The following is a 25,680-nucleotide window of genomic DNA, read 5'->3' on the forward strand; positions in this document are numbered from 1 at the left end:
TTTCTTATATAATTTAAATTACCCACAAGACGCAAGGGGGTCATTTTTCGACAGATTGGAAGATAAAAATGTGGGGAAACAGAAAAAGAGAGGCACCTGAAAAAACTAAAAGCGTGTGAAATTGAAAGATTTAATATCTTTGAGCTTTAAATTCAGTCATCTAAAAGTAAGGTGATCTTCTTACAAAAAAAAAAAAAAAAAAAAAAAAAAAAGAGTTTTCAATCAATTCGATATGAGAATCGTAAAAGATAATTTACCTTTAATGGTTATCATTCCATCTCTTATAGTTGAATCGAAAAAAAATTGAGGACATCGGAGTCTATTAAAAAAAAAAAAGGTAAAAGGGACCAAAATTTCTTTTTTTTCATTTTTTTTTCTCTTTTTATTCTTTCTCTCTTTTTCAGTTTGTTACCATGTCAAGTTCAAAGATTCAACTTGACCAACCTAATTATCTTTCAACTCAACAAACGGAATCTATCAGTTTATATGACGAAGATCTTAAACCTTTTCGGAAATCAGTATATATCTCTTCTACTGTGGCTGCTCTAGGTGGCGCTTTGTGTGGCTTTGATACTGGTGCTATCTCTTCCATTCTTGCCATGAACATCTTTATCGATAAGTTCTTCACCAAGGATACTTATACTTATCTTCAAGGTTTATTATTGGCTTTTTACTTGATGACAGCTGCTTTAGGAGCTTTTTTCTCTGGTTTCTTTTGTGGTAAATAATAATAATATATTAACTTGGTGGCAAACATCTCACCATTTTACAATAGATCGCCTTAGTCGCAAATATACTATTGCTGGTGCTTCTCTTATCTTTTGTATTGGTGTTTTATTTCAAATCATTGGTTATAATTTTGCTTTGTTATGTGCTGGAAGACTTGTAACTGGGTTTGGTGCTGGCTTGATGACCAATGCTATACCTTTGTAAGTGAACTAAAGAAACAAAAAAAAAAAAAAAAAAAAAAGAGAATATCCACTTGTATTTACCAAAAAAAAAAATACGTTTTTTTTTCTCTTTTAAAAATTAGATATCATTCTGAAATTAGTCCACCTGATATCCGTGGTCGACTTATTAGTCTATTTACATTGATGAGTACATTTGGGCAGGTGATTGGTTATTTTGTGACCTTTGGTACAAGTTACTTGACTACAGACTGGAGTTGGCGTGCACCTTGGATGGTTCAATTATTTTCTGGTGCTCTTTTTGGTGTATTTGCTTTGACATTACCCTTTTCTCCTCGTTGGTTAGTGGATCAAGGTCGTACAAATGAAGCTCTTGACGTCCTGGCTGATCTCAATGAATTACAAACAGATCATCCCGCGGTACAAAGGGAATATAATGAAATCAAGACTGAAATTGAATTTGAACAATCTCTAGGCAATCGTACCTATGGTGAACTCTTTGTTGGTAGCAATCTCAAACGAACTTTGATTGCTTTCTTTATCTCTATCTCCACCTCATTCACTGGCTCTGTAGCTATTTGGTATTATTCTCCTCAAATTATGGCCAGTGCTGGTCTTTCGGATGTCTCGGCTTCCATTGCCACTTCTGGTGCCTCGGGAATCTTGTCCATCATCGCCACTTTCTTTTCTCTTCAGTTCATGATTGATCGCTTGGGTCGTGTTCCTGTCTTCCAAATTGGTGCTGGTTTGATGGGTATCTCTATGTTTGTAGTTGGAGCCATGTTTGCTTGTTATACTGTTGTCAATGTGGATACTGGCGAAGTTATAGTTGTGAATACTAATGCTCGGAACACCATCATTGCCTTTATTTATATCTTTACTGCCTCGTTTGCCTTTAGTTATGGTATGGCATCCTATCTTTATCCTGCTGAGGTATGTTTTATATATGGACATTTTTCAGTTCTTAACTTATTTTTTATTTATAGATATTTAATATGCGTTGTCGTGCAAAAGGTCTTGCTCTAACTTATGGTCTTAATTGGGGTTTCTCTATTTTGATTACTTACTGTGTACCTTTATTCATGGCATCTACGGTGTCTGGTGTGTATTTCTTCTTTGGTGCCTGTTGTGTGGTTTGTCTGATTGGTGTTAGTTTCATTCCAGAAACAAAAGGAAAGACTTTAGAAGAAATGGAAATTCTTTTTGGTGCAAAATTGGATCAAGTTTAAAGTATACCAAAAAAAAAAAAAAGATATATTAAGAAACAAAAAATATTATTTATTCCATTTTATCTATTTTTTATCTATATATATATATTATTTTTATTTAGACTTTTATAGGAATAAAGGTATCAATTGATTTGGCTATCATGACTCAAAGGGGTGCCTTCATTGAATATTATATATTCATTGATGGCTGAGATTATACTCTTATTTAGCTGACCAGGATAATGCCTGCGTAGTGATTGAGTCATTTGGGATGGATGGGTTGGATCAAGCTCTCAATATGTCATTGGATGATGTGTGCTCAATAATGGAGTTAGATCAACACGAGTGATGATTTGGGAACTCAACAATGGAGTAAATCAAACAATGATATTGGAAGCTATGGAATCTTAGTTTTATGAATTGGGCTTAAAAAAAAAGGTAAGGGTATTACTGGAGCGGTGTGATTTTATTATGATGATGATTAGTTAGAACAATATATATATATATATATTATGTATTTTATATCTCAATAAAGTAATATTTTACCAAATGTCTTTTTATTTTTTGACCTTTTTTATTGTCACACTGTCTTTTTTTTTTTTTTTTTTTTTTTTTTTTTACAATGCTGATTTAATATTGATAGATAACGATTGGTGGAGAAACAAAGAACAAAACAGTTCCACGACAAAGACCAGTTGAATACTATTGGTATCATCGTGCTCTTTATTCCTGTGAAAAAGAAACACTGTCTTTTCTACGAATTCCTTTATAAAAAATGATTAAGAAAAAAAGGGATCAGCGTGGAGAAAATCTAGCATCTGATTGGCTGATCTCTCTAATTCTTTCAAGCCGACAAAAACCTGGTCAATGGCTCTCTTTCTTCTCCGTTTTCTATTTTTCTTTTTATTCTTTCCAACTACTTACACAATGATATAAATACTACCCTATTCAAGGACTCTTTTTTTTTTTTTCTAATAGTCCTCTTTTTTTTTTTTTTTTTTTAAAAAACAGCTTACTTTATATATACACCACTAGCAATGATGCAACCTGGTGACTTTACTTGGATCTTTGGTATTGGGATGGTCTTTGCGTTTTTAGATGCCGTAAGTTTTTTTTTTTTTTTTTTTTTTTTGTCACACATATATTCTTTATGCTGATCTATTCTCTTTATATATAGTATGGTATCGGCGCTAATGATGTCTCGAATGCTTTTGCCACTTCCATTTCTTCTGGATCATTGACCTTGATTCAAGCTTCTATTATTGCTTGTTTCACTGAATTCTTGGGTGCTCTCTTGTTAGGTTCAGGCACGTCAGAAACTATCAAGGGTGGGATTCTTTCCGTTAGTAACTTTGTAGGCCAACCAGAAATGCTCATGCTGGCCATGTTGTGTGCTGTCTTTGGTTCTGCTGTTTGGGTAGTGTTTGCTTCTACTCGTGGTTGGCCGGTTAGTACTACTCATTCTATTGTTGGTGCTATTTGTGGTGTTGGTATCGCTGCGTAAGTTCATTCATGATATATATATATATATATAGCTAATACTCATCTTTTTTTTTTTTTAATTTAATTAAAATAGTTTTGGTGGTAATTCTCTCAAATGGGAATGGGGTGGTATTTCTAGTATCATTACCTCTTGGTTTTTATCTCCTATTGCAGCTGGATTGGTTGCTGCTTTGTTATATACTATTACCAAATATACAGTATTACGAAGAGCTGATAGTTTCAATTGGGGTCTTCGTTTGGTACCTGCCTACTTTTTTTTTACTGTGGCCATCAACGCTTTTTATATCATCTACAAAGGTGCTCCTGGTACTGATGCGGCCAAGCTATCCGTCGGTGTAATTGTTGGTATCTCCTTTGGTGTTGGTGCTGTATTTGCTTTATTCTCCTGGTTCTTCTTTGTTCCTTGGGTCCGTCGCCGTGTCAAGGGACATGAAGATTTAAAATGGTATCATGTCTTCATTATTCCTTTTCTTTCCAAACGTCAAACCCTTCAGCAAGCCGATCCTGAAATGCATGCTCCTACAGCAACTACACCTACTGCTTCCACTGTGACCGAAACTGTAGATGAAAAAATTCAAAAAGATCAAGAAGAACTCGAAACCATGGAAACTCAAAACGAACAACCTCAAGTCCCAAAGTCCAAATTCGCCCAATACAAGGAAAAAGCAATCAATGCTGCCATGCATGGTCTTCGTCAAGATGTTCGAAATTTGGAAAGTGAGCGTTTGAAAGAAGTCCATGCTGCTGCTATTCTTTATGATGATGATGCCGAATATCTTTTCTCATTTTTACAAGTCTTGACTGCTTGTATGGCTTCCTTTGCTCATGGTAGTAATGATGTTGCTAATGCTGTTGGTCCTTTGGCTTCTATTTTTGATCTCTGGAATACCGCTACTGTGGATGTCACTGGAAAGGTTCCTGTTCCTATTTGGATTCTTGCTTATGGTGGTATTGCTATTGATATTGGTTTACTCACATTGGGTTACAGGGTAATAATATTAAAAAAAAAAAAGAAAAAGTTGATTTATATCTTTGATTTTTTATTTAGGTCATGCGAAAAATGGGTAACAATATCACCTATTTCACTCCTTCTCGAGGATTCTGTGCTGAATTGGCAGCTGCTTTAACAGTCTTGACATGTTCCAAGTTAGGATTACCTGTATCTACTACTCATTGTATTACTGGCGCTACAGCTGGTGTGGGTCTTTGTAATGGTAACTGGCGTGCTATCAACTGGAAAATGATCGGATGGTGTTTCTTCTCTTGGATCTTGACTCTTCCTTGTGCTGGTCTTTTGGCTGGTCTTCTCTTTGCCTTTGGTTCCAACGCCCCCAAATTTATATCTAGTTAAGCTGATTATTATTAATATTATTCTTATTATTATATTGTATTCTATATGTCTTTCATCCTTTTTTATTTTCATACCATTTTACGTTATATATAAAGTTTACATTTTATTTTTTTTTTTTTTGTCATCAATGATTATCACATTATTCATCATTCTTGATAGTTGTCTATTTGTTGAATATCCTAATCATCATATATAATAAAATCGGAATAGTGATTATTTTGTGCACGTTTTTATTACTTTTTAATCTAAAAAAAAAAAGGGAATCATCATCGACCACTGGCATGTTTAGTCAAAGTTGACATGTCTTCTTTTATTGTAATCTTTTCTTTTCCTAAGCATCTATTCGACCTTTCACTTCATCATGACCAATCATATCCATAGTTGAATCATCATGTACCGGGTAAAAGGCATCGAGCGATCTTTCTTGGTTTTTTTTTGTCTATCATTTTGTTTCTTTTTTTTTTTTGATCTTGGAAATCGAGGAACAACCTAAAGTTTTGATTTCATCATTGTATCACCTCAGTCCCAAAGAAACTTATTTTTCTTGACCATATTTGGAGATTAAAACGAGAGGAATTCTTTATGCTCAACACTCTCTAGGTAAAATTGAACCAATAAATTTAGTTGTTTTTTTTTTTTGTTGTCTTGTCAAGATACACATCGACCCCTCAGATTGTTCATTGAAGATTTTTAGCCAAAGAGGTAAACAACCTTTCTTTTTTTCAAATTTTATAGTTCAACTTGGCATTTTTGTTGATAAATGTGGTTTGATATATTAATAATAATAGCAAAAAAAAAAAAAAAAAAGAGCCATAGATAATATAGACATATCTTATTAGTATATGATGTGATTGTAGACTTCAAATGGGATTTGAAAGTGTCTTTTTTAGAGTGAGATTAGAAAAATGAGCCCTTTCTGCCATTTTCTACGCATGATCGACAAGCTATCTTTTGGATCCACTAAGAAAAAAAGTTGCTATAGATCAGAGCTATTTAGGCCTGTAGTTTTTTTTGGATTCTACAGTTGTCAAAATAAATCATCAGGCGGTTTTTTGAAAACTCGATAAAGTCTTTTCATGCTTATTGTCTGTTATGTGACAAGCGATAAAATGGGATTTGATGATACTTTTTTGAGAGGGATTTAATGGTTGGATGATGATGATTATTGAAGACGATATTGATATTTCATTTTTAATTCTATAAACTGGGAGGTAAGGTGTAAATTAAGGCAAGTGAAAGAGAGAATGTTCAATCCAAATTTTGATGCAATGATGACGAGCTAACTGCGATCCATGTTTACCTCACGTACTAGGAGTCATTTGGCATTGATCATCATCTTAGTCTGATCATCCATTAAAAAAAAAACTCAAAGCAATAGATAAAATGCTATTAGATAATATTGAACTATTTTTTAGAGAGAAATCGAGCGGTGATATTTTATTGGATGATGATCATATCTGGAGGAAGGATGGTGATATCGATCTTTATATATATATATATATTTTAAATTACTCTATATAAATTGAGTGATAAGATGTGGCATCAAGTAAAACAGAAGGATTTATTTGATCTATGCTCTAGTTCCAATCAATTTAGAGTGATGATGATCATTTTTGAAATATTTTTAATAATGATCTCCCACCCATGTCAACTCATTTATCCATCAGCAACATATTTCAAAATGTGGCAAAGTGTTTTATTTCATAAAAATAAAAAAAAAAATACAAGAAACCAATTCTATACTAAAGTTTCTATCTAATATGAAAGGATTATAATCTTGCATGTAATGGAAGATCAGCATAACCTTGTAATTTAGCCACACCATCGATAAAAGTCCAGTTTCGTTTGCCAGCATGAATCAGAGGTCGATAATAATCATCATAGCCATCGACGACAGATTGGTGATTCAAAGGTTCAGCTTCGGCCATTTCTGTGAGTCGTTCATACACTTTACCTTGAGCTTCACCAAGCGCCGAGTTGAGGAGATAATCAGGAAAAGCAAACGCATCGACTAAACCTACCGCGTTGGGTCGTACCTTTTTCAACATTGTAATCACTTGTTGTTTCAATAACAATGACTGAGCCGGTGTCATATAGCCTGACGTCAACACATCCGCTACCTCTTGTTCCAAGGTCGTCAAGCCATACAGAATCGCCAGGTCACCAAGAATATCTCGAAATACAGGATCGTCGAACACCCCTTGGAAAAAGTTGGAGACCATAATCAATTGACAATGTGCGCGACTAATACGATAGATTTCCACAAGCATATCATTCCATGATCGATGTTCCACATCCAGTCCTTGCACTGCTTGTTCAACCATAAACGCCACTCGATATTTGAAGATCATTAAAAGCGTTTCAGGATTGGTAAAATCATCAGCTTCCACAACAGAACATTGGCTTTGGCGTTGCCCAAGATATTCCGTTAGATATTGGACCGAAAAATTGTTGTCATTGTTCTTTCCAGCTTGAATTGATCGAAAAGTCTTGAGAAGGTATCGAGCGGTTTGTTGTGTCAAAAGATAATTATCACCTTCCCACTAACATGATAAGTATGTTGAGTTTTTTTTTTTTTTTTTTTTTTTTTTTTTTTTTTTTTTTTTTCTTACCGTAACTTTGGGTAGATAATCTTGATAAAATTGCCCTAATCCAGATGAAAGAAGATAACCATGACCACCACAAGCACGACGACATTCTTCAATAGCAGCCACCGCCATCGTTGTAGTTAAACTTTTCAAACCAGAGGAGGATGCATGCAAATCAGCGAGATAAGAGAAATCACCCTTCGCCATTCGTGCTTGATTTTCATAATACATACGATGCATTGCTTGACCAGTGAAATGGCAGGCATAAGCTTGGGCAAGAATGGGAAGAAGTCGATATTGTTGCATCATGTAATCCAATACAGGAGTTTCCACCACTTTGATCTTCCCTTGTTGATCGACAATTTTCTTGGGATTGGCTGTATCAGAACCTTGAGATCGAATTGCTGAATATCGAATGGCCACAGTAGCTGCTCTAGCAATAACATAACGAGATTCTAATGATCAAAAAAAAAAAAACATCTCATCAATATCAACGCGCATTCTATTTTTTTTTTTTTTTTGTATATACACTTACCCATAACAATGTTGGCCCTTACAAATACCATGGTACCATAAGAGAGTTTGTCATTGGGAGGTTTGATATATTCTCCAGTTATTTTGTCAACTTGAGAGAATCTAGCAAGAAAAGCCACATGAGGTACACGAAGCTGATCGAACATGATAAATCCATTATCCACAGTACCAAATCCAAACTTAGGTCCAATATCGCCTACGGTGATACCAGGAAGAGGTTCATGCGTTGCCAAGTCACGAATTTGCACAATAAAAGGATGAGGTCCATGATCTTTACCATTGGTGATGAGACGAGCCATGACGACTGCATGTGTTGCTGTTTTGCCAAGACCTCCAATCCACCATTTCGAAGAAGTCAATGTTGGAGAATGGAAAATAAATGATTGCAAAGTCGGATCATAAGTAGCAGTAGTTTCCAATCCACGTACATTGGATCCATGACCCAGTTCTGTCTGTGCATAACATCCAATAATTTCATATCGTTGCGCAGGAGCCAAAAAGAGTCGCTTTTGTTCTTCAGTACCTTGACCTTCAATAGTAGGCATAAACATGGATCGGTGTAACCGGAACTATCCATCATTGCACCAAAAAAAAAAAAAAATGAATGACTTTCTTTTTTTTTTTTTAAAGAAAAAAAATCTCTATATATTCATATTCCATTCACACTTACAGGACCGGATTCATCAAAAAGTACATCCGCAATATTGATATCTTCAGGCGTCCAATTGTTTTCCCTATATATATAAATATATCAGCATGTGTTCCCATTACCATTCCCACTTTTTTTTTGTTGTTTTTACTTACTTGATTAGTTCAGACATACGTTTAGCTGCTGCCATGGCCTTTTTGAAACGAATGTCACGTCCACTGTAGTAGCGATGAGACTTGTCACCAAGAATAGGATCGTTCATAAGAATAGACAAGATCTTGTTGTGCTTTTCCAAGTAGTTACGTCCATAGATCTTTTCGGTCAATAGCTTAATATCAAAATTAGCTTTACTTCTTTCTTGTTGTAATAAGACTTGACCTTGAGGTTCTATTGGTTTGAGATGTTTTGGAAATCGTGTGGGCGCCATATTGGTGAAAGAAAAAAAAAAAAAAAAAGAAAAGATGAATAAATTTAGAAAAAAGTTCATTTCATCTTTTTTGCGGTGTGTAAAAATCAACCCCACACACTTTTGCTTAGATGATTTCCACTTACGAATTGATTTACCAAATCGGATGTGTTTTCTCCCGTGATGGGTAAAATGAGAATCTTTGCTTCCAATTTTAGATTATAAAAGTGACATGATTTTTTTCCCTTTTTGATGTGAGAAACAATTATGTAGGATGCAACCATATGATAGAAACAGTTCTTTTTTTTTCACAGTATTGGATCACCATATAATCGATTCTCATCTTGGTAGGGATGATTTACCAAATCTGCACCATAGTAGAATAGAAAGAAATCTTTTATATATCATTGAGAAAACATGTTTTTGTATATAGACTGATGACGGGTCTCAGTAGTAAAAAAGTGGATAAAGAGAAAAAAAACCAATCATAATGAGTTGTTATTCGTGATTATTATTGTTTTTAATGGAGATGATGACGGTGCGATGATGGTCCTAGCTTTTTGTTTTTGTCATGATCTCTATGACATTGTTCCCATCAAGGGAAAAAAAAAATAAAAAACGCCAAATTGAAATCCCGTCAAAAATTTAGTTTGTATGAACTTAACAAATCTATCTTGTTTTTCTTTCGCTTACTTATAAAACATGTCATCTGCTGATCCTCGTCGTCCTGATAAAGTTGTCGCTTTCCATATGCCTCCAGTACCTGAGGATGAAGCATCTGATTGGAACAGCAATATTGCTATGTATACCGGTAAGCTTATACATATCAAAGAAAATGAAATGTTATAATTGCCTCCTTGTTGGACTCTGACTTCCATCTCTTTTATTATTATTATTATTATATGAACTTTTCTTCTTATCAAACATACATAACCTATGTACAATTTAGCCATGGCTGGTATCTTCTTAAGAGTAAGTGGATGAGAAAAAAGAATAGTATAGTTGTTTGATTACAAAAGATTCATCATCATCTCACCGCTGACTTTTTTTTTTTGAATGGTGATAGAACCAATTTTTGGCACTTCCTTGGGTTTCTGCTTACTTTGGTCTGGCTTCGTTTTTGAATAGTCGCAAGTCTGTGAAAAGTAGTGATTTTTTTGGTGGTAGTGGTGCCATGTAAGTAATAGAAGATTATACGAGAGTAAAAAAAAAAAAAAAAAAAAAAAGGAGGAAGAACAACTCGTTATATAACCTCTTATTTTGAAGAAAAGGTTATATCACTTGTTATCAATCGGATAGTTTTACTTATAGTCTTGTGTTTTTGATAGGATTGCTGTTGTATCTTTGATGACATACTACATTAATATCTATGCCACCCATAAACGCGCTTTGGCAATGTACGGAACTGAAAATGTGGATGAAGGCATTGGTGCTGTTTAGATTAATATGGATTACAAACTAGTTTATTTTGGATGATGATGTTAGATGATATTATTATTATTATTGGTATGAATTATTCCATGGGTTCTATAATGCAGGCTACTTATTATTGTCATCATTTTTATTTACGTATTTACTTTTTTTATTGAAATGTATGATAACAAAATATATAATAAAAAAAAAAGAGAAAGGATAACTTGTTATTGTTGATACTGATTTGTAGTTTCAATGAGATGCAGGGTATGTATATTACCCATGTTAGTGGAAGAAAATCAAAAATGAACTATGTGCTTTTTTTTTTCTCTCATTTCATTTTAGTGTATGATGCCATTTCAGTTCATATACGTAGTTGCTACCAGTTTTGCATGAATCCATTTTACTCAGTGCAACTTAAGCCACTTCTCAATGTTCCTTCTCCGCCAATCTTCACTCTTTGAATCCGTCTCCCCTTTTTTTTTCTCTGTCTCTCTTCTTTTTCTTTACCATATTCTTTTTTTTTTTTTTAATACCATGGGTAAAGCAACGAAATCGACAAAGCAAAAATGTAAGTAAAAAGAAAAAAATAAACTTGTTATTTTCGTTGGATAATCATTTATCTTTTGATATAGATCAATTCGATCCTAAAAATATCTCTAAACATGCTGCAGCCATAGATCCTGATGAAGCCAAAACTGGTAAATAGAATACAAACAAAAGAAAAAAAAAGTTTTGTCACCTAACTATATATATATTTTTTTTATAGCCAAAGAACGGGTCAATGCAGAACTTCAATTACTTCATTTACGGAAACAAACACTCCAACCCACTGAGATCAAGTCCAACAAGACAGGGATCAAGAAAAAGGCAGCGAATCTTAAGAAACAAAAGAAAACAGCTCGTGCCTTGTTGGTAGCAGATAAGGAAGAAGTACGGGTACAACGCATGTCTGCAAAACATGAACTTCGAAAGGTGCGCAAACAAGACTGGAAATAGAAGCTTACCTTACTCTCATATATATTCCAATCCTTCTCATCATTCTATAACAACATACCACTCTCACTCTCTCTCTTCTTCCTTTTATGTATATAGATTTTTTTTTTTTATTTGAAAGTTTCCTTCTTCCTCTTTTCTTTTTGAAGTAGATATCATCAATTTCATTATTTCAATAAAATAAAACGATTCTTGTAATTCTAATGAATATCATCAAAATAAACTTTATTGATTTCAAAATCTATTATTTGACTTTCTAAATTAGGTGCCTAATCCTCTACGTTTACCACGAATGATGGCTTCAATTGGATCCGTAATACCTTCTTGATTAGAGCCAAGTCCATTTCCAGCTTTCCATCTACACAAAAAAAAAAAAAAAAAAAAAAAAGAAATATGAGCAATTGAAAAAAAAAAAAGATGTTAAAGATACGACTTACCCCATAGCAGCTAGCATACGATGACCAACATTAGATTCAGTGATAGGAGCAGCATTGGAGGCCACTACAGTTCCATGTGCAGAAACACCAAGTTCACCTGTTGCTTTTTGTCTTGATTTAGTAGATCCTTGGCCATGCTGTTGATCTTTCCCACCCTTCTTTTTGCCCTTGTTGCGATTGGATGAATTGGTTTCCATGCGATGTTTCCGTAAAACACTACTTTGTGCATTGAGTGTGGATTGGGCTTCTTCAATAAATCGATCAATGTATCGTCGATCTTGTGGTATATATGTTCGGTCCGTCTTGGTAATAATAGGTGTTCTATATTATTTTTTATTCCCACAAAAAAAAAAAAAATCATTTAGTTAAAGAATGAGAAAAATAAATTTAACTTTTTCTAACCTTGATTTGCCTGTACCAACACTTTGTGATTTGAGATTATATGCAGTTGCAAGTAAATGGAGTTGTCGACGACTACTCTTACCCATGGGAGCAAATTGAAAACTTTTACCAAAAAAAAAAAAAAAAAGAAAAGAAAATGATGTTAATATTGACAAGATACTACGTATAATCATCCTACCTATTCAATTGGTCATCATTGATAAAATCACGTATACGACTATTCACAATCATAATAATAATAATAATAATCAGTAATCATTTGTATACTATAGAGTATACAATCACCTCCAATTCTCATTTCCCGTATGTATATCTCCAATATGTATATCTTACCTATCAATCTTCAAAAGTTCTATAGATGTCACCGAAGTATCATCTTTCATACCCCTATCTTTGTTGGCCATCTTTTTCGCCTTTGCTTGTTTTCTGCGTTCCTTTTTTTCTAACCGTTTCTGTTTCTTGGCTTCTTTTTTGTCATGAGAGATCCAATTTCGTATGCCTACAAGATAATCATATGAGTTCTATTTCCATTACTTTTTTTTTAAGGAACTTACCAGGTTTAAGACCAGGAGGTACATCCGCCAAAGCATTTTCCAAAGAGATTCTGAACATATCTGGTGAAATTTCATCCACATCATCCAATCCATGGTTGATCAAATATTGTTGTTCATAAGCCAAGATATCATCATCATCATCATCATCATCATCGTCATCGTCGTCGTTACTCTCTTCTTCTTCTTCTTCAAGTTCATTCAAGTCACCATAGTGTTGTAGCAGAACCTGATCCAAGTGATCCAATTCATCTTGATCCATATTTTTCAAAAATTCATCTACATCCAAATGGTCATCATCTTGATCCAAAATGCGTAAAATATCTTGATCCGTCAAGTTGATATTTTCTATATAATCCCGCATCACTGCCATATCGTCTCCCTCAAGTATATCATCATCTTCGTCATCATCATCATCATCTTCTTGTTCGTCGCTACTGTCCTGTTCATGCGTTTTGACTGGATGGTACCGTTCTTCTTCTTGTTGCTGTTGCGATTGTTGTTGCTGTTGCGATTGTTCTTTTGTTTTCTTGGGTTCACAAGATTCAGGTAATAATTGGTCCAATAAATCATCATCAATATCCAGATTCCCGATATCCAAATGAAGATTATTGAGATCAACATCTCTTTCATCATCGCTACTGTTTGTATATTCCTTGGTTGTACTGTCATATGTTGATCGAACAAAATGAGTGGAAGTGTCAGTAATAGAAAGATATTCCCCTGTTGCCTTTCGACCATTCTTCTTCTTCTTGGTTGTTTTATTATCACTGATAGTTTGCTGATAAGTGTCCAAATCACCATTGTTCTTATTGTATTGCATTTTCTTGATCTTGGCTTTTCTTTGAGAATCTATCGATACAAGTTTTCACCATTCAAAGATAATTATCAGTATACATTGATTCGCTTGTCAAAAAGAAGTCCAAATGACATTAGTTTTTCTTTTTTTTTTTTTTTTTTTTTACGTTTGGATTGAAAATCATCATCGGTATCCGTAGTATCATCATCGAATTGTCCAAAAAGTCGAAAATCGTCATCAATCAAAGTGTCTTGTTCACCAAGTTCATAAACGTAACCATAACTAGAAGGATATAAAGTACGATTCCGTCCTCGACCACCACCACCACGTCCACCACGACTGCCACGTCCGCCACGACTACCACGTCCACGACCTCTTCCTCTTTGTCCTTTGGCCATGTTGTAAAAAAAAAAAAAGTGTTTAAAGAATCAAGTAGACTGATGAAGAATCAGGAGGAAGAAGAAGGAAAAAAAAAAAAAAAAGAAAGAAAAGAAATGCCGTTTTATCTGGGTCTGGAAGAGTCACATAAAAAACTGCGGAATGAAGGGAGATTGAAAAAAAAGAGCTTTTATTCTACAAAAGGTTGATTATCAAGTAAGATAAAGGGACTAAATAAAAAGGATAGGGTATACACAGGATATAAAAGGAGATAAACAATAAGTAAAAATAAACCAAGATCAATGGACTATGACGATTTGACTTGTACCATCCAAGCCTTGAATATCACTAAGACTAACCACACTACCAGTATCACTTGCATTTCCGGAATGATCCAATACAATGCTTTCCCGTTTGGATGATCGAGATTGTCGTTTGACTGAACCACTTGCACGTCGTCGTACCGTACGTAACCCAGGTGAAGTTACTTCCATCCCATAGAGATCCCCACTTGTAAATAATCCAATACTACCAACTTTAGCCATGGCCATTTTTCGCCGGAATACCAAGGATTGTTTAAACATGACCAACACAGGGGTATTTTGAGTCACTGCTTGAGGAAGATGAGATACAAATCCATAGAAATCACAAACTGCCACCAACCTATCTCTACAGAATCGATCTATGGGTAACCAAGGTTGTTGTTGTTGTTGTTGTTTAGTCGCTAGATTTGTAGTCGAAGGATGATGAAGTCGCATTTTGAATTCACATACTCGTAATAATCCGCAGCAAGTACATTTAGTTTTGGGTGGCATGGGAATATCAGAAGATGCGATACTGGGTGATGTAGTAGATGAAGATGAAATGGATGATGATGAAAGTGTTGTTGTTGTCGTTGTTGTTGTTGTAATTCCAGTACCTTGAAGAAGAGGACGTACAGCATGTTGAATTTCACATTTATTGTTGGCAATGGCATCCAATAACTTGCGTTTGAACCAAGGAGATTTCCACCAAGAATTTCCATTGTTTTGGAATAAACAAGGCTCCACATCTTCTGCAAGTACACGTTTCATAAAAGTAGTGGATGGTAATATCACTTTGCTATTTTTATTCTTGTTGGATTTCAGAGCTTTCAAATGATCTTGGAACTCACGGAAATTCACACCATCTAGGCGAACAGTTGACTTGTCATAAGAAGTACCAATAAAGAGAGATTCATCCAAGGTTGATAAAGTGGAAGACATAGTTCTAGAATGTTGAGATTGATATAGGGAGGGAATAGTACTAGATTCATCATGTCCAAGAGAAAGAGAACGATCAATGGTTGTTGATTGATGTGCTGAAGCATCCAAATCCACCAGGAGATCCTTGATTTGTTTGAGTCGTTGATCACGTATATCCCAAGATTGAAGAACATTTATCAAAGCACCATCCAGATCCCGATTCAATCGTAAGAGACCTTCCCTATCTGTCACATCATCCATCAAAACTTGATTCAAAGTATCAAATAACGAAGAAGTAATGTCTTGAATATCTTCGATCAAATCTAAACGAGATTGTTCCACTGATTCACGTACTTGTTCTTCTTCAGCCAAAGCAGATGCCAGAGCGCCAAGGTCACGTTTCAAATAAGCCTTTTGTTCAATTTGTTGATCAAGTTGAGTCAAGAGTTGTTTGCAATTGGCACAATGATCTAAAGATGAAGGAGGAGGAGGTGGTGGTGTCATCATAATGGGATGAGAATGATCATCATCATGAATAGTAGTTGGAGTGTTGTCTTCTGATGAGGGTAATCTTGTCATTGACGAAACAGATGTATGCGAAGAAAAAAGGTCACCACCATGAGATGCATGCATAGTATTGTTTGTGATGGAAGAGTCGGTCTCCACACGTGACGAATCGGAATCATCCAGACTATTTCCATGTGAAGAAGAATCAAGACCATCCATCAAGTTTACTGGTTGCCAAGTAGTAGAAGAGAGTGATCGAGTAGGTTGTTGTTGTTTCCATTGATTAGTTGCAGCTTGTCTACGTTCTAATTCACCTTCCTCTAGTTCATCATCAATACTAATACGTTTAACATGATTGTTATTGTTGTTGTTGTTGCTGCTGTTGTTGTTGTTTGTATTGTTTGTGTTTCGTAAATAACTGAGACATAAAGATAATGTTGAAGTCAAGTCTACTTTATCGTCAGTATTCATACAGTCATTCAAAAGTACAATCACTTGTTTTCCATTGAATTCCAATTTTTGTAGTTTACTTGATAGATGATGAATAAACTGATCCTTTTGAGAGAGACCAACAAGCCAGTCATGCCTATCATGTTCATATTTACGATGAATAGACTATAAAATAAAATAAAATAAAATAAAATCAGTTGTATAAATAAATAAATAAATAAATAATAATAATATTTACAGAAAGATCAGTTTCTAATTCTACAACTCTTGATTCCAATTTTGCAATTATATCTTGAGCTTGTAACAAAAAAGGGAGAACGTCAGCTTCAGTGAATTCTTCATCTGTAAAAGGAAGATCGTCTAATGAAGTTTCTTGAGGAGATAATGGTGGTAAATCTGTTGCAGTTGTATAAGCATTAACCAATTCCATAGGGAAGTGGAAGAAGATCAAAAATATATATATAAAATAAAAGAAAGAAGGAGACTGAGAGAGAACAAGGAAAGGAAATAGAAAAATGAAAGGGGAGAAAAGGGGAAAGAGAGAGACAGAGAAACGGAGGAGAATGAATTTTCATCTTTTTTTTTTTTTTTTTTGTTGTTAATCTTTCTATCAAGTGCATAGAACAAACACACTAAAATATACATTATTCTTTGTTGTTTTCTATTTATGATTGCACAGACAAAATCAAATATAAAAAGAGATACATCTTATAATATATCACTTTTTGAAATAATTTATCAATAATCCAAATAGTTTATAACTCGCTCCTAGTAGATGGTTTTTTGTCAATCAAGTTTCCAATTTCATATTGTATCACCATCAACAACAGTCGTGTTACCTACTGAGTTGAAAAAATTGGACACCTCTTTGAATTCAACTTTTTTTTATTTCCTTTAATTTCAGTTGGTCCTGTATTTGATTTTTCGCCAAGAAAAAAAAAAAGGAGAATTTGATAGTCATGATTATTGTTATTAATATCAACTATCTTAAAAATATTCTATAAAAAAAAAGAGACTTATTTAGACTTCATTATTATTTTGGTGGCTACACAGACGTCCGGAAAACCAATGTGTTACAGAGAAATTATGGAAACAAGTAGTTATTCAGGGCAAGTTCAAAATTTTTTTTTCCTTACTTGATCATTCATTTCATTGGCTCGATCGTGCCTAACTCCCCGCTTCGGTTATTGAATTTGCTCGATATATAAGAAAAATCATCTGTCATTTTATTTTTCTCTTTTTCTTTCTTTTCTTCCTTTCTTCTTTATTCCCATTTACTTTCCTTTAATCATCCCCTTCTTCTCTTTAATATAATCATCATCATCATGTTCAAGACTGTTCTCCTTGCTATTGCCTCTGCTGCTCTCGTCTCTGCTCAAAGCATTGTTAGTATCACCTCTCCTCTTGGTAACAACGTTTATACCGCTGGTGGTCAAGCCACTATCACCTGGTAAGTAATAGTAATAAAGTGTTCTTTTTTTTTTTTTAGAAAAAAAAAGTATCATCCTTCTTACATCTTTTGTTTTTATATATATATATAAAGGACCAACCCTACCGTCGATGTGATCCCTCAAATCGAATTGTCCAAGGGTCCTAGCACCGCCCTTCAACCCGTTTTGCAAGTTGCTACTAACGTTTCTGCCAAGGATATGCAATACACCTGGAACATTCCTACTACCGTTGCCGCTGGTAGCGACTGTAAGTATTTCAAACTAAAAAAAAAAAATCTATATATATATGTGTGTGTGCGTGTGATAGAATGATTGGTTTTTTTTTGTGTAATCATTACTAACATAATCATCATCGATTAGATGCCTTCGTTCTCGGTATCTCTCCTAACCTTTCCTACTCTGGTCAATTCACCATCAATGCTGCTGGTGGTTCCGCTGCTTCTGGTTCTTCCAGTGCTTCCACTCCTGCCTCTAGCTCTGCTGCCGCTGGTTCATCCTCTTCTTCTGCTGCTGCCTCTGGTTCTTCTGGTTCTTCTGCTGCTTCCAAGCCTTCCTCTTCTCCTTCTTCCAGCCCTGCCAACTCTGCTGCTGGTAAGTCTGCCCCCGTTGCTGTCTCTGCCATGGCCATCGTTGGTGCTGCCGCTATTGCTTTGATGTAAGCAAATAAATATAGTCAGTAGTTTAGTCAGTATATCATTTTATTCTTTCCTCCTTCTTTTATTATATATGATGATTTCTTTCTTACCATTCTGTTTGTGTTATCTCTATTATTAATTTCTCAATAAAAAATCAACAACTTTGTAATACCTTTTTTATACTAGATTCTTTTTTTTTTTTGTTTTAAACCTGTTTGTATACATAATAATGGTTGTGTAAACACGTTTTTAGAAATCATGAAAGTTTTTTTTTTTTGGTAGTACAAAAATAGGGAATAAGGTGTCGCCGTTTGAAGAAAAGTATGTCCTTTTGATCCCATGGGTGGGAAAAGCTTGAGCATAAAGTTATTTTTATAAATGGAGGTTCAAAATCAAACCGTACATTACCCTATTGCATTCTTATTGGCTCCACTTTAAAGAGAGAAACATGATTTCGTTTTTTTTTGTTGTTTTATTTTTATTACTTGTGTAAATTTTATTCCGTGACATGTGGATTAGATAAAAAAAAAAAAAAAGAAAGATAAAGAGGATAAATGGATTCATCATTTGACAATAAACTTGCTAGTACTTTTTAAAAAAAAATAGTGTGCACAGACCCCGTCTTCCTCCATCTGATATATAAAACAGACCCTAATTTTTTTTTTATTTTTTTTTTTTAGTGCATGTTTCAGTCTGAGTAAAATATACGGTACAGCTAGGGGCGGTCTTGTCATCGTATATGGCTTACTCTTTTCTTTTTGACGAGGGTGATAATAAGGTGAAGCAGTTCTATTCTTCATCGAATCCATCTGATGTTTACAATCATCCTAGTTTTAAAAAAATATTCTTTTGGAATATCTGTGGAAAACATATAGAATTGTTTATTTCAAATTTGAAGATAAAGACGAATCAGAATGAAGACGGATATACAACAAAGTAAAAAAAAAAAAAAAAAAGGTAATCATGAGGAAAAAAGGTGTATATGACAAACATATGAACAACATATATCTAAAAGGGAAACATAAGAGGAAGAGCGGGAAGTAATGCCAACTGAGTAAAATATATATGTGTGTATATGTATATGTATAAAAAGTGCGAAAAAAAACAAGGGGGAGTTCAGGAGATAGGATATGAAGTAAAACTATCGCTATAACTATCATTCAGATCCGTAATTTCCCCTTGGAGTTCATTTGTCCATTGACTTTTTCTTTTTCACTTGGCAGACCCCAGCTAAAAAAATAAAAAAAGTCAAGATAAATAAGTAAGTAAAAAACAATCATCATCATCATCATGATACTTACATTCGAATTGTATGATCATCACTAGCAGAAGCAAACATCATAGGTTGACCAGGATACCATATAACACAATTCACTCTACCTTCATGACCTTCTAGCACTTCCAATACATATTCATGTTCTCGACTCCACACATATACATCGTTGTCTTCGCTACCACTAAGAATAAATGATTGTTCTAGTCCACCAAATGTTGATCGTATGATAAAGTTTCCTTGTTGGTGTCCACAGTATGTCTTGGTTAATTTTCGTTCATCTAAATCCCATAAGTGAATTTCATCCGGACTTTGTGAATTGGTAAGAGCATATCGACCATCATTGGTGAGTGATAATGAAGTCATAGTATAAGATTCTTGTAGTTGACTATTTAGCAAATCCAAAAAAAAAGTATATCCTTTAATAATCATTCTCACTTGTTTTTTCTTAAAAGAAGTGATTACCCTATTTCCTTAAGTTGTAATTGTACAATGTCATAGATAGTGATGCTTTTTTCATAGCTCATGGTCACCATACGAGTTCCATCATCAGTGATCTTCATATCCAATATACGTTGCGTTGGCCATCGACTAAGTATAGTACCATCAGTTTTCTTTAAGAAAATAAAAACATTTAGTTTGTTACGTTCTCATTATCTAATTTTTTTTTTTACTTTCTTTTCTTACCCAAAGGCACATCAATTTGTCACAAGCACCAGATATAAAATGTTTTCCACTAGGAAGCCAAACACAGCTTGTCACTTGATCAGAATGTCCTTCATAGGTATATAACAATTCTCCAGTCTACAAAAAAAAGAGGTACATTCATGATTATATTGCAACAATAAATAATTTTTCTTTTTTTTTACTTACATTTGTATCCCATAAACGTAAATTTGAATCAATACCACATAATAATAAGAGAGAACCATCAGGTGACCAGGCACTGTAGGTAGCAGGCTGATTTGACTTTAAAACAAATAGATTCTTGAAAGTCTAATCATAAATAAAAAAAAGAATAAAATATAGACATCAACGACGATAATCCAACGGAAAATAAATGACGTTCTTACCTTTGCATCCCAAATAATACATGTAGAGTCTTTCGACACGGACGCCATTCGTTCCCCATCCCTAGAAAATGAGATATGCCAAACTTCATCTGTATGATCGTGTAGTACTTTAATTGTTCGAGTTGGAAAATGCCGTCTAGATAAGAAAATTAGTCAATATCATTTATATACCATCCATATTGTACTTACTCATCACATCTGTGGTCAGTAAATAGCGAGTACTCAGCAACCTCACTATTATGGTATAAACAATGCCGTTGTTGCCATTCAAATGCCTGATGTATCAGAGTTGTCATTCTTGATTTTGGAATCATAATAGATGGATCAACAAAGGCTTCTAATTGTTGTAATAGTTGTTCTCTAGAATTTCCTTCCGCACCATCCCAGTTTGCTTGAGATTTGACATCTTCAGGTGAAGAACATAGAATCAAACTTTTTTTTTCCGGAAAATCAAAAAAAAAAAAAAAAAAAGTGTCAGCATTCATCATCACATGTTCCTTTTTTTTTTTTTTTTTTTTTTTTTTTTACCTTGAGAGTTGATGAAGTCGATGTACATCTTGCCCTAAAGGAGTCAATTCTTGTCGTAGCACTTGTAAAGCCTTCATAGTGTTTTTGGCCTCCAGTAATTCTAAGTATCGTTGTTCTCGGATCAAAAACTTGACATGATCCATCGTTTGCTGAGATTGAACTAAAGTCAAAGTCGATAAGAGTTCTTCAGCCAAAGGAAATTGACCAGATAAGATAGCTTGTCGAAAATCTTGAACTGTTTTGGATTCCAACTCGATCTCTGCCTCTTTTTGAAGTTGTTGAGCTACATTTCTATATATATATCATAATAATTAAATAAGATATTTCCTTCAATAAACTTAGTATGACTTACTGATAACCAAGATCTTGAAGGGATTGCATGATCAACCGAACAAGTTCACCCTTTTTTATCTTTTCTGAAGAACCATTTTGTTGTGTAAGAGTCAGTTTCTTGTTAGTGACGGAAGTTCTTGGACTAACCGAAGTACAGATACCATTAGAAGAGTTGATAGATAACATGGATGAAGAACCAGGAAGTATTGTTTGAGTACGTCGACGTTTCCGGGATGGGTGAGTTGAAGATGAAGATGAAGAACTAGCAGATGGTGAAGAAGTCGAAGACGACGGTGAAGAAGAAGACGATTCTGGAGAAGAGTGATCTATAGAGGAAAAGCTTGTAGTAGGATGCGCAGCAGAGGCTGCTGTCGAAGAGGATGAATCTGAATACAAGTTGGACGAAATTGTTTCTTTTTCTGTATTTAATAAAATAAAAGAAAAAGAAATAAAATATTTTTTTTTTAGTTTAAACCGTAACAGAGAGGTTTGACTCTTTAAGATAACAAAGAAAAAAAAAAACAAGTGAAAATACAAAGGAAATAAAAGGAGGAAAGCCAGAAAAAAAGAAAAAGTAAAAAAAAAAAAAAAAAAAATGAGTGGGAAAAGGGAGACCAAAGTGAAAAAGGCGTCTTGAAATTTGATCATTTTCTTTCGAAGCCAGATTGATTCATGCTTTTTTTTTCTTTGACTGTTAATATTTTTTTACATGTACTTATAAAAATACATACTAAAATTAGTAGTTTTTTCTCACATTATCAACTATTTCATTTTTTTTTCTTATAATAAAATTATTGATTTTATTCATTTGAATATTTATTATTGTTTTCTAGTCATTGTATCAGCCCTTGTTGGAACTGTGCCGGGACAAAGCTTGGAACGAAAAAGAAGTTTTCGACTTCCGTCCTAGCTTTATTTTTTTTTTTCTTTTTCTTTTCTGTTTACCTTTTTTTTTCTTCTTTTTTTCTTTCTTTGTCACTTTTATACACAATAAAAGATCGATGCTCCGAGCAACTAGAGGAGTATGTCACTGGAAGAAAGCAAGTACATTTAAACTACTTCAATTACCGTTACCTTCTTCAAATCACTTTATTGGACGTTATAAATCAACCAATGTCAAAATCAACAAATTGAAAACTCCCAATGAACACAAATATGTATCTGCTCTTGTGGGTGATCCTGAAAACAAACTGACTCCTGATGAAAAACGACTTTTATCTTCCAAAGAAGTGATTCCAAAGTTATATATTGGTGATTATGTGGAAGCATTCAAGTAAAAAAAAAAAAAAAATGACGCTGCATACATTCAAACTGTCATATTCAAAAACTAATTTCTTTTTTTTTTTTTAAATAAATAAATTGTAATAGACATGGACAATTCAGTGGTATTGTAGTGGCTCAACAGGCTATAAGTGGACGACAACAACGACTAACAGTACTCCTACGAAATGGTAAAACAATTGATTGTAGAACAAGTGATGTTGCTTTTAGTATATCGGATTTTGTATCTAGTCCTGCAGTGACCCAATTTCTACGTACCCCAGTGACGATTAATCGACAAGCAACACAAATGGACTTCATCCCTACTGAATACATGCGAGCGATTCAATCTTATCAACGAACAGTCAAATTGGAAAAGGGTATGGGTATCCGACGATTGGATAAGATGTATGATCATTTCATCAACTCATCATCATCATCATCATCATCGACAACATTGGAGGATTTGACTCGATTTGCATTTGATGAAAAAATAACAACACCTATTCATCGACATGCGACATTCTTGTATCTTGTGGCGAACAATATTCATTTTATACCCGGTGCAAATATATTGAAATCTGGTACTTGGCTTTTACGATCTCAAGATCAAGTGGAACCTATTAGTCAAGTCATTCATTGGATTCGAACAAGAGATACACATTATACAGACTTTTTACAAAAAGCAAATACATTGGTCAACTTTTATCGAAAAAATGCAGATGAACACACTGGTATTATCGCTCCTGATATACTGTCAACTATCAACGATAAAGTACAATTAACAGCAACTGACAAGATGTTTATAAATTTTATGGTGGATTGGATCAAGATGCCAAAAGTAATTATGGAATCGCCTCATGAAGTTTTTGGACCTGCTATTCTCAAGGGTTTACAATGTTATGATGAATTATTTGTGGATCAATCTCTGGCAATCACGTTCTTGAAGCAAATAGGTATGTTCCGTCCTTGGGATAATGTTGGATTAGTGGAAGAAGCAGCCTCGATACGTCCTTTTGTATGGTCCACTGATGCTGAAAAATATGACAAAACAATGAATGAATACACAAATATGTTTTTGGATCAAGATCGACAACAATGGAAAAAGGCAGGGTTCTATGCTAAAGATCCTAGTGATGCTCTACGACATGATTTTGGTAATTTGCCTGTGTATACGATTGATGATCCCTCAGCCAAAGAAATTGACGATGGTATTTCTGTTGAACATATCCCTGGAACAAACAATGAAAAGGATAAGACTTGGTTACATATTCATATCGCTGACCCCACCGCCTACGTACCTCCTCATCATACTTTAGCTTCCATCATGGCCGATCGTATTCAAACATTATATCTTCCAGAACGCCATTTCCCAATGTTACCAGAAACTTTGTCATCACGAACATTCAGTTTGGGATCCACTGCTCAACAAGTCGATAAGAAAGGAGGTCAATATGCATTCACTTTTAGCGCAGTATTGAATGATCAAGGTCAATTATCTGAATGGAAAGTGCGTCCAAGCTTAGTACGAAACGTCATCAAACTTCATTACGATGATGTCGATGCTTTCTTTGCAACAAAATTCCCGCCAAACACCAATTTGGATCCACTCATCGATCTCACATCCACCTACTCTCATCCTCAACAACAACTTCAAGAAAAAGAAAAAGAAGAAGCAACACCTCAGCAAGATTTATCGATAGCAATACAAAGGGATTTGATGGATATTTATCACTTGACCAAGCAACATTCACAACAACGAGTACGCAACGGAGCGATTAATTTTATACGACCCAATCCTGTGATTTCCTTGGGATCTGATAGTTTGGATTTACCAAGCTTGACTTTTGATGATGGATACCAGTACGCAACGGCATTACCACCAATTAATCTCTCCTTGGATCAATCGGCAATATCGGCTTCACGTACGATGGTGGCAGAGATGATGATGATGGGTGGACGTATTGTTAGTCGATATGCACATGAACATGGTATAGTTCTTCCTTTCCGAACACAACAATGGGGCAAGCATCAACAAGCAGCAAGAGAAACGATGATGGCGAACCGTGATCCAGAGACGGGTATGATGCGATTCCAAGATTTATTACAACATATGAAGGATTTGCCTGCAGCTGGACTGACGACTACTAGTGGCCAACCGCATGCTTTGATGGGGATCACTGATGGCTATTGCAAAGCAACATCTCCTTTACGACGATATATGGATATGATCATTCACTGGCAGATCAAAGCCCATCTCTTAGGTCAATCGCTTCCTTTTAGTCGGACGGCTTTACAACATATTGGACCAAAGATCGAATTACAGGAAAAGCAAATGTCCATGCTACAACAACGATCATTACAATTCTGGGTACTCAGTTTGATTCAACGTTTGGAATATGATAGCAACATGACTTGGAAATGTATGATTCATGAAAAATGTCGACCAACAACAACAGCTTTGGGTGGATCCATGTTGGCTGCTACTGCAACTATTCTAGAATTGGGCATTCGCGCTAGAGTTGAACATTTGAAAGATAATGTCGATATTGGGGATGTATTGGATGTACGGGTATCAAGTATCAATCCTCGTTTGGGCATGGTCAACCTGGTTACTGTATAGATTTTGTATTTATAGATCATAGATTATATTTTACAATAGACTTTTTTTTTATATATTTTCATTAAAAGACATTATGATTTGCCTCTCAGTATTTTTTTTTTTTTTTTTTTTTTTTTTTTTTTTTTTTACTATTCATGAATGGATGAAGGGACGGATGGATATTGGATGATGAATGATATTTCTTTGCGTAATTGTATAAAT

The 25,680-nt window shown here is 34.5% G+C and overlaps 9 protein-coding genes across 9 annotated transcripts; 5 read left to right on the plus strand and 4 right to left on the minus strand.

The window, feature by feature from the left end:
* Window positions 1-286: 286 nt before the first annotated feature.
* On the plus strand, window positions 287-2,608 carry BX664DRAFT_321204 (general substrate transporter). Its single transcript, XM_051543255.1, has 4 exons — window positions 287-720; window positions 776-929; window positions 1,034-1,841; window positions 1,895-2,608. Exons 1-4 carry the CDS (start codon window positions 414-416, stop codon window positions 2,135-2,137), a joined length of 1,512 nt encoding a protein of 503 aa, XP_051404995.1. The 5' UTR covers window positions 287-413; the 3' UTR covers window positions 2,138-2,608.
* Window positions 2,609-3,108: 500 nt separating this feature from the next.
* BX664DRAFT_321207 (solute carrier family 20) lies at window positions 3,109-5,105 on the plus strand. Its single transcript, XM_051543256.1, has 4 exons — window positions 3,109-3,219; window positions 3,294-3,616; window positions 3,693-4,608; window positions 4,668-5,105. The coding sequence occupies exons 1-4, from the start codon at window positions 3,154-3,156 to the stop codon at window positions 4,968-4,970; spliced, it is 1,608 nt and encodes a 535-aa protein (XP_051404996.1). The 5' UTR covers window positions 3,109-3,153; the 3' UTR covers window positions 4,971-5,105.
* Window positions 5,106-6,607: 1,502 nt separating this feature from the next.
* BX664DRAFT_289521 (uncharacterized protein) lies at window positions 6,608-9,174 on the minus strand. Its single transcript, XM_051541841.1, has 5 exons — window positions 8,897-9,174; window positions 8,763-8,826; window positions 8,094-8,661; window positions 7,583-8,013; window positions 6,608-7,513 (listed from the first exon to the last, which is right to left on the minus strand). The coding sequence occupies exons 1-5, from the start codon at window positions 9,166-9,168 to the stop codon at window positions 6,740-6,742; spliced, it is 2,109 nt and encodes a 702-aa protein (XP_051404997.1). The 5' UTR covers window positions 9,169-9,174; the 3' UTR covers window positions 6,608-6,739.
* Window positions 9,175-9,748: 574 nt separating this feature from the next.
* BX664DRAFT_321212 (uncharacterized protein) lies at window positions 9,749-10,782 on the plus strand. Its single transcript, XM_051543257.1, has 4 exons — window positions 9,749-9,958; window positions 10,097-10,119; window positions 10,214-10,323; window positions 10,476-10,782. Exons 1-4 carry the CDS (start codon window positions 9,850-9,852, stop codon window positions 10,585-10,587), a joined length of 354 nt encoding a protein of 117 aa, XP_051404998.1. The 5' UTR covers window positions 9,749-9,849; the 3' UTR covers window positions 10,588-10,782.
* A 1,169-nt stretch (window positions 10,783-11,951) lies between these two features.
* Window positions 11,952-14,221, minus strand: BX664DRAFT_20736 (uncharacterized protein). Its single transcript, XM_051540149.1, has 5 exons — window positions 12,950-14,221; window positions 12,729-12,894; window positions 12,574-12,612; window positions 12,396-12,497; window positions 11,952-12,314 (listed from the first exon to the last, which is right to left on the minus strand). Exons 1-5 carry the CDS (start codon window positions 13,767-13,769, stop codon window positions 11,990-11,992), a joined length of 1,452 nt encoding a protein of 483 aa, XP_051404999.1. The 5' UTR covers window positions 13,770-14,221; the 3' UTR covers window positions 11,952-11,989.
* A 66-nt stretch (window positions 14,222-14,287) lies between these two features.
* Window positions 14,288-16,848, minus strand: BX664DRAFT_272656 (uncharacterized protein). The gene is made up of 3 exons (XM_051541190.1): window positions 16,542-16,848; window positions 15,964-16,468; window positions 14,288-15,816 (listed from the first exon to the last, which is right to left on the minus strand). The coding sequence occupies exons 1-3, from the start codon at window positions 16,731-16,733 to the stop codon at window positions 14,423-14,425; spliced, it is 2,091 nt and encodes a 696-aa protein (XP_051405000.1). The 5' UTR covers window positions 16,734-16,848; the 3' UTR covers window positions 14,288-14,422.
* Window positions 16,849-17,562: 714 nt separating this feature from the next.
* Window positions 17,563-18,565, plus strand: BX664DRAFT_354846 (uncharacterized protein). Its single transcript, XM_051547765.1, has 3 exons — window positions 17,563-17,753; window positions 17,847-18,001; window positions 18,115-18,565. The coding sequence occupies exons 1-3, from the start codon at window positions 17,629-17,631 to the stop codon at window positions 18,411-18,413; spliced, it is 579 nt and encodes a 192-aa protein (XP_051405001.1). The 5' UTR covers window positions 17,563-17,628; the 3' UTR covers window positions 18,414-18,565.
* Window positions 18,566-19,322: 757 nt separating this feature from the next.
* BX664DRAFT_289526 (WD40-repeat-containing domain protein) lies at window positions 19,323-22,149 on the minus strand. Its single transcript, XM_051541842.1, has 9 exons — window positions 21,616-22,149; window positions 21,264-21,554; window positions 20,925-21,167; window positions 20,736-20,871; window positions 20,536-20,658; window positions 20,350-20,466; window positions 20,128-20,276; window positions 19,691-20,050; window positions 19,323-19,619 (listed from the first exon to the last, which is right to left on the minus strand). Exons 1-9 carry the CDS (start codon window positions 21,780-21,782, stop codon window positions 19,550-19,552), a joined length of 1,656 nt encoding a protein of 551 aa, XP_051405002.1. The 5' UTR covers window positions 21,783-22,149; the 3' UTR covers window positions 19,323-19,549.
* A 356-nt stretch (window positions 22,150-22,505) lies between these two features.
* Window positions 22,506-25,568, plus strand: BX664DRAFT_289527 (uncharacterized protein). The gene is made up of 2 exons (XM_051541843.1): window positions 22,506-22,869; window positions 22,965-25,568. The coding sequence occupies exons 1-2, from the start codon at window positions 22,598-22,600 to the stop codon at window positions 25,477-25,479; spliced, it is 2,787 nt and encodes a 928-aa protein (XP_051405003.1). The 5' UTR covers window positions 22,506-22,597; the 3' UTR covers window positions 25,480-25,568.
* The last annotated feature ends 112 nt before the right edge of the window (window positions 25,569-25,680 follow it).

Source organism: Halteromyces radiatus, assembly GCF_025201355.1.
Source record: "Halteromyces radiatus strain CBS 162.75 chromosome Unknown BX664scaffold_1, whole genome shotgun sequence".
NCBI classification, from domain to species: Eukaryota; Fungi; Mucoromycota; class Mucoromycetes; order Mucorales; family Cunninghamellaceae; genus Halteromyces; species Halteromyces radiatus.

Bases quoted from the DNA above. Each gene is read 5' to 3' on its own strand.
- BX664DRAFT_321204 (XM_051543255.1), top strand. From the start codon at position 414: ATGTCAAGTTCAAAGATTCAACTTGACCAACCTAATTATCTTTCAACT. The intron at 930-1,033 runs GTAAGTGAACTA...TTTAAAAATTAG, and splicing joins ATGACCAATGCTATACCTTT to ATATCATTCTGAAATTAGTC. The intron at 1,842-1,894 runs GTATGTTTTATA...TTTTATTTATAG, and splicing joins CCTATCTTTATCCTGCTGAG to ATATTTAATATGCGTTGTCG.
- BX664DRAFT_321207 (XM_051543256.1), top strand. From the start codon at position 3,154: ATGATGCAACCTGGTGACTTTACTTGGATCTTTGGTATTGGGATGGTC. The intron at 3,220-3,293 runs GTAAGTTTTTTT...CTTTATATATAG, and splicing joins TCTTTGCGTTTTTAGATGCC to TATGGTATCGGCGCTAATGA. The intron at 3,617-3,692 runs GTAAGTTCATTC...TAATTAAAATAG, and splicing joins TGTGGTGTTGGTATCGCTGC to TTTTGGTGGTAATTCTCTCA.
- BX664DRAFT_289521 (XM_051541841.1), bottom strand. From the start codon at position 9,168: ATGGCGCCCACACGATTTCCAAAACATCTCAAACCAATAGAACCTCAA. The intron at 8,827-8,896 runs GTAAGTAAAAAC...TTATATATATAG, and splicing joins CGTATGTCTGAACTAATCAA to GGAAAACAATTGGACGCCTG. The intron at 8,014-8,093 runs GTAAGTGTATAT...TTTGATCATTAG, and splicing joins AAGGGCCAACATTGTTATGG to AATCTCGTTATGTTATTGCT.
- BX664DRAFT_321212 (XM_051543257.1), top strand. From the start codon at position 9,850: ATGTCATCTGCTGATCCTCGTCGTCCTGATAAAGTTGTCGCTTTCCAT. The intron at 9,959-10,096 runs GTAAGCTTATAC...TGTACAATTTAG, and splicing joins CAATATTGCTATGTATACCG to CCATGGCTGGTATCTTCTTA. The intron at 10,324-10,475 runs GTAAGTAATAGA...TGTTTTTGATAG, and splicing joins TTTGGTGGTAGTGGTGCCAT to GATTGCTGTTGTATCTTTGA.
- BX664DRAFT_20736 (XM_051540149.1), bottom strand. From the start codon at position 13,769: ATGCAATACAATAAGAACAATGGTGATTTGGACACTTATCAGCAAACT. The intron at 12,613-12,728 runs GTAAGATATACA...GATTGTGAATAG, and splicing joins GAACTTTTGAAGATTGATAG to TCGTATACGTGATTTTATCA. The intron at 12,315-12,395 runs GTTAGAAAAAGT...AAAATAATATAG, and splicing joins GTTGGTACAGGCAAATCAAG to AACACCTATTATTACCAAGA.
- BX664DRAFT_272656 (XM_051541190.1), bottom strand. From the start codon at position 16,733: ATGGAATTGGTTAATGCTTATACAACTGCAACAGATTTACCACCATTA. The intron at 16,469-16,541 runs GTAAATATTATT...TTTATTTTATAG, and splicing joins AATTAGAAACTGATCTTTCT to TCTATTCATCGTAAATATGA. The intron at 15,817-15,963 runs GTGGTGACCTTT...CTTCATCTTTAG, and splicing joins TACTATGCATGCATCTCATG to ATCATTGTGCCAATTGCAAA.
- BX664DRAFT_354846 (XM_051547765.1), top strand. From the start codon at position 17,629: ATGTTCAAGACTGTTCTCCTTGCTATTGCCTCTGCTGCTCTCGTCTCT. The intron at 17,754-17,846 runs GTAAGTAATAGT...ATATATATAAAG, and splicing joins GGTCAAGCCACTATCACCTG to GACCAACCCTACCGTCGATG. The intron at 18,002-18,114 runs GTAAGTATTTCA...ATCATCGATTAG, and splicing joins CGTTGCCGCTGGTAGCGACT to ATGCCTTCGTTCTCGGTATC.
- BX664DRAFT_289526 (XM_051541842.1), bottom strand. From the start codon at position 21,782: ATGTTATCTATCAACTCTTCTAATGGTATCTGTACTTCGGTTAGTCCA. The intron at 21,168-21,263 runs GTAAAAAAAAAA...GGAAAAAAAAAG, and splicing joins CGACTTCATCAACTCTCAAG to TTTGATTCTATGTTCTTCAC. The intron at 20,872-20,924 runs GTAAGTACAATA...TTTCTTATCTAG, and splicing joins ACTGACCACAGATGTGATGA to ACGGCATTTTCCAACTCGAA.
- BX664DRAFT_289527 (XM_051541843.1), top strand. From the start codon at position 22,598: ATGCTCCGAGCAACTAGAGGAGTATGTCACTGGAAGAAAGCAAGTACA. The intron at 22,870-22,964 runs GTAAAAAAAAAA...AAATTGTAATAG, and splicing joins GATTATGTGGAAGCATTCAA to ACATGGACAATTCAGTGGTA.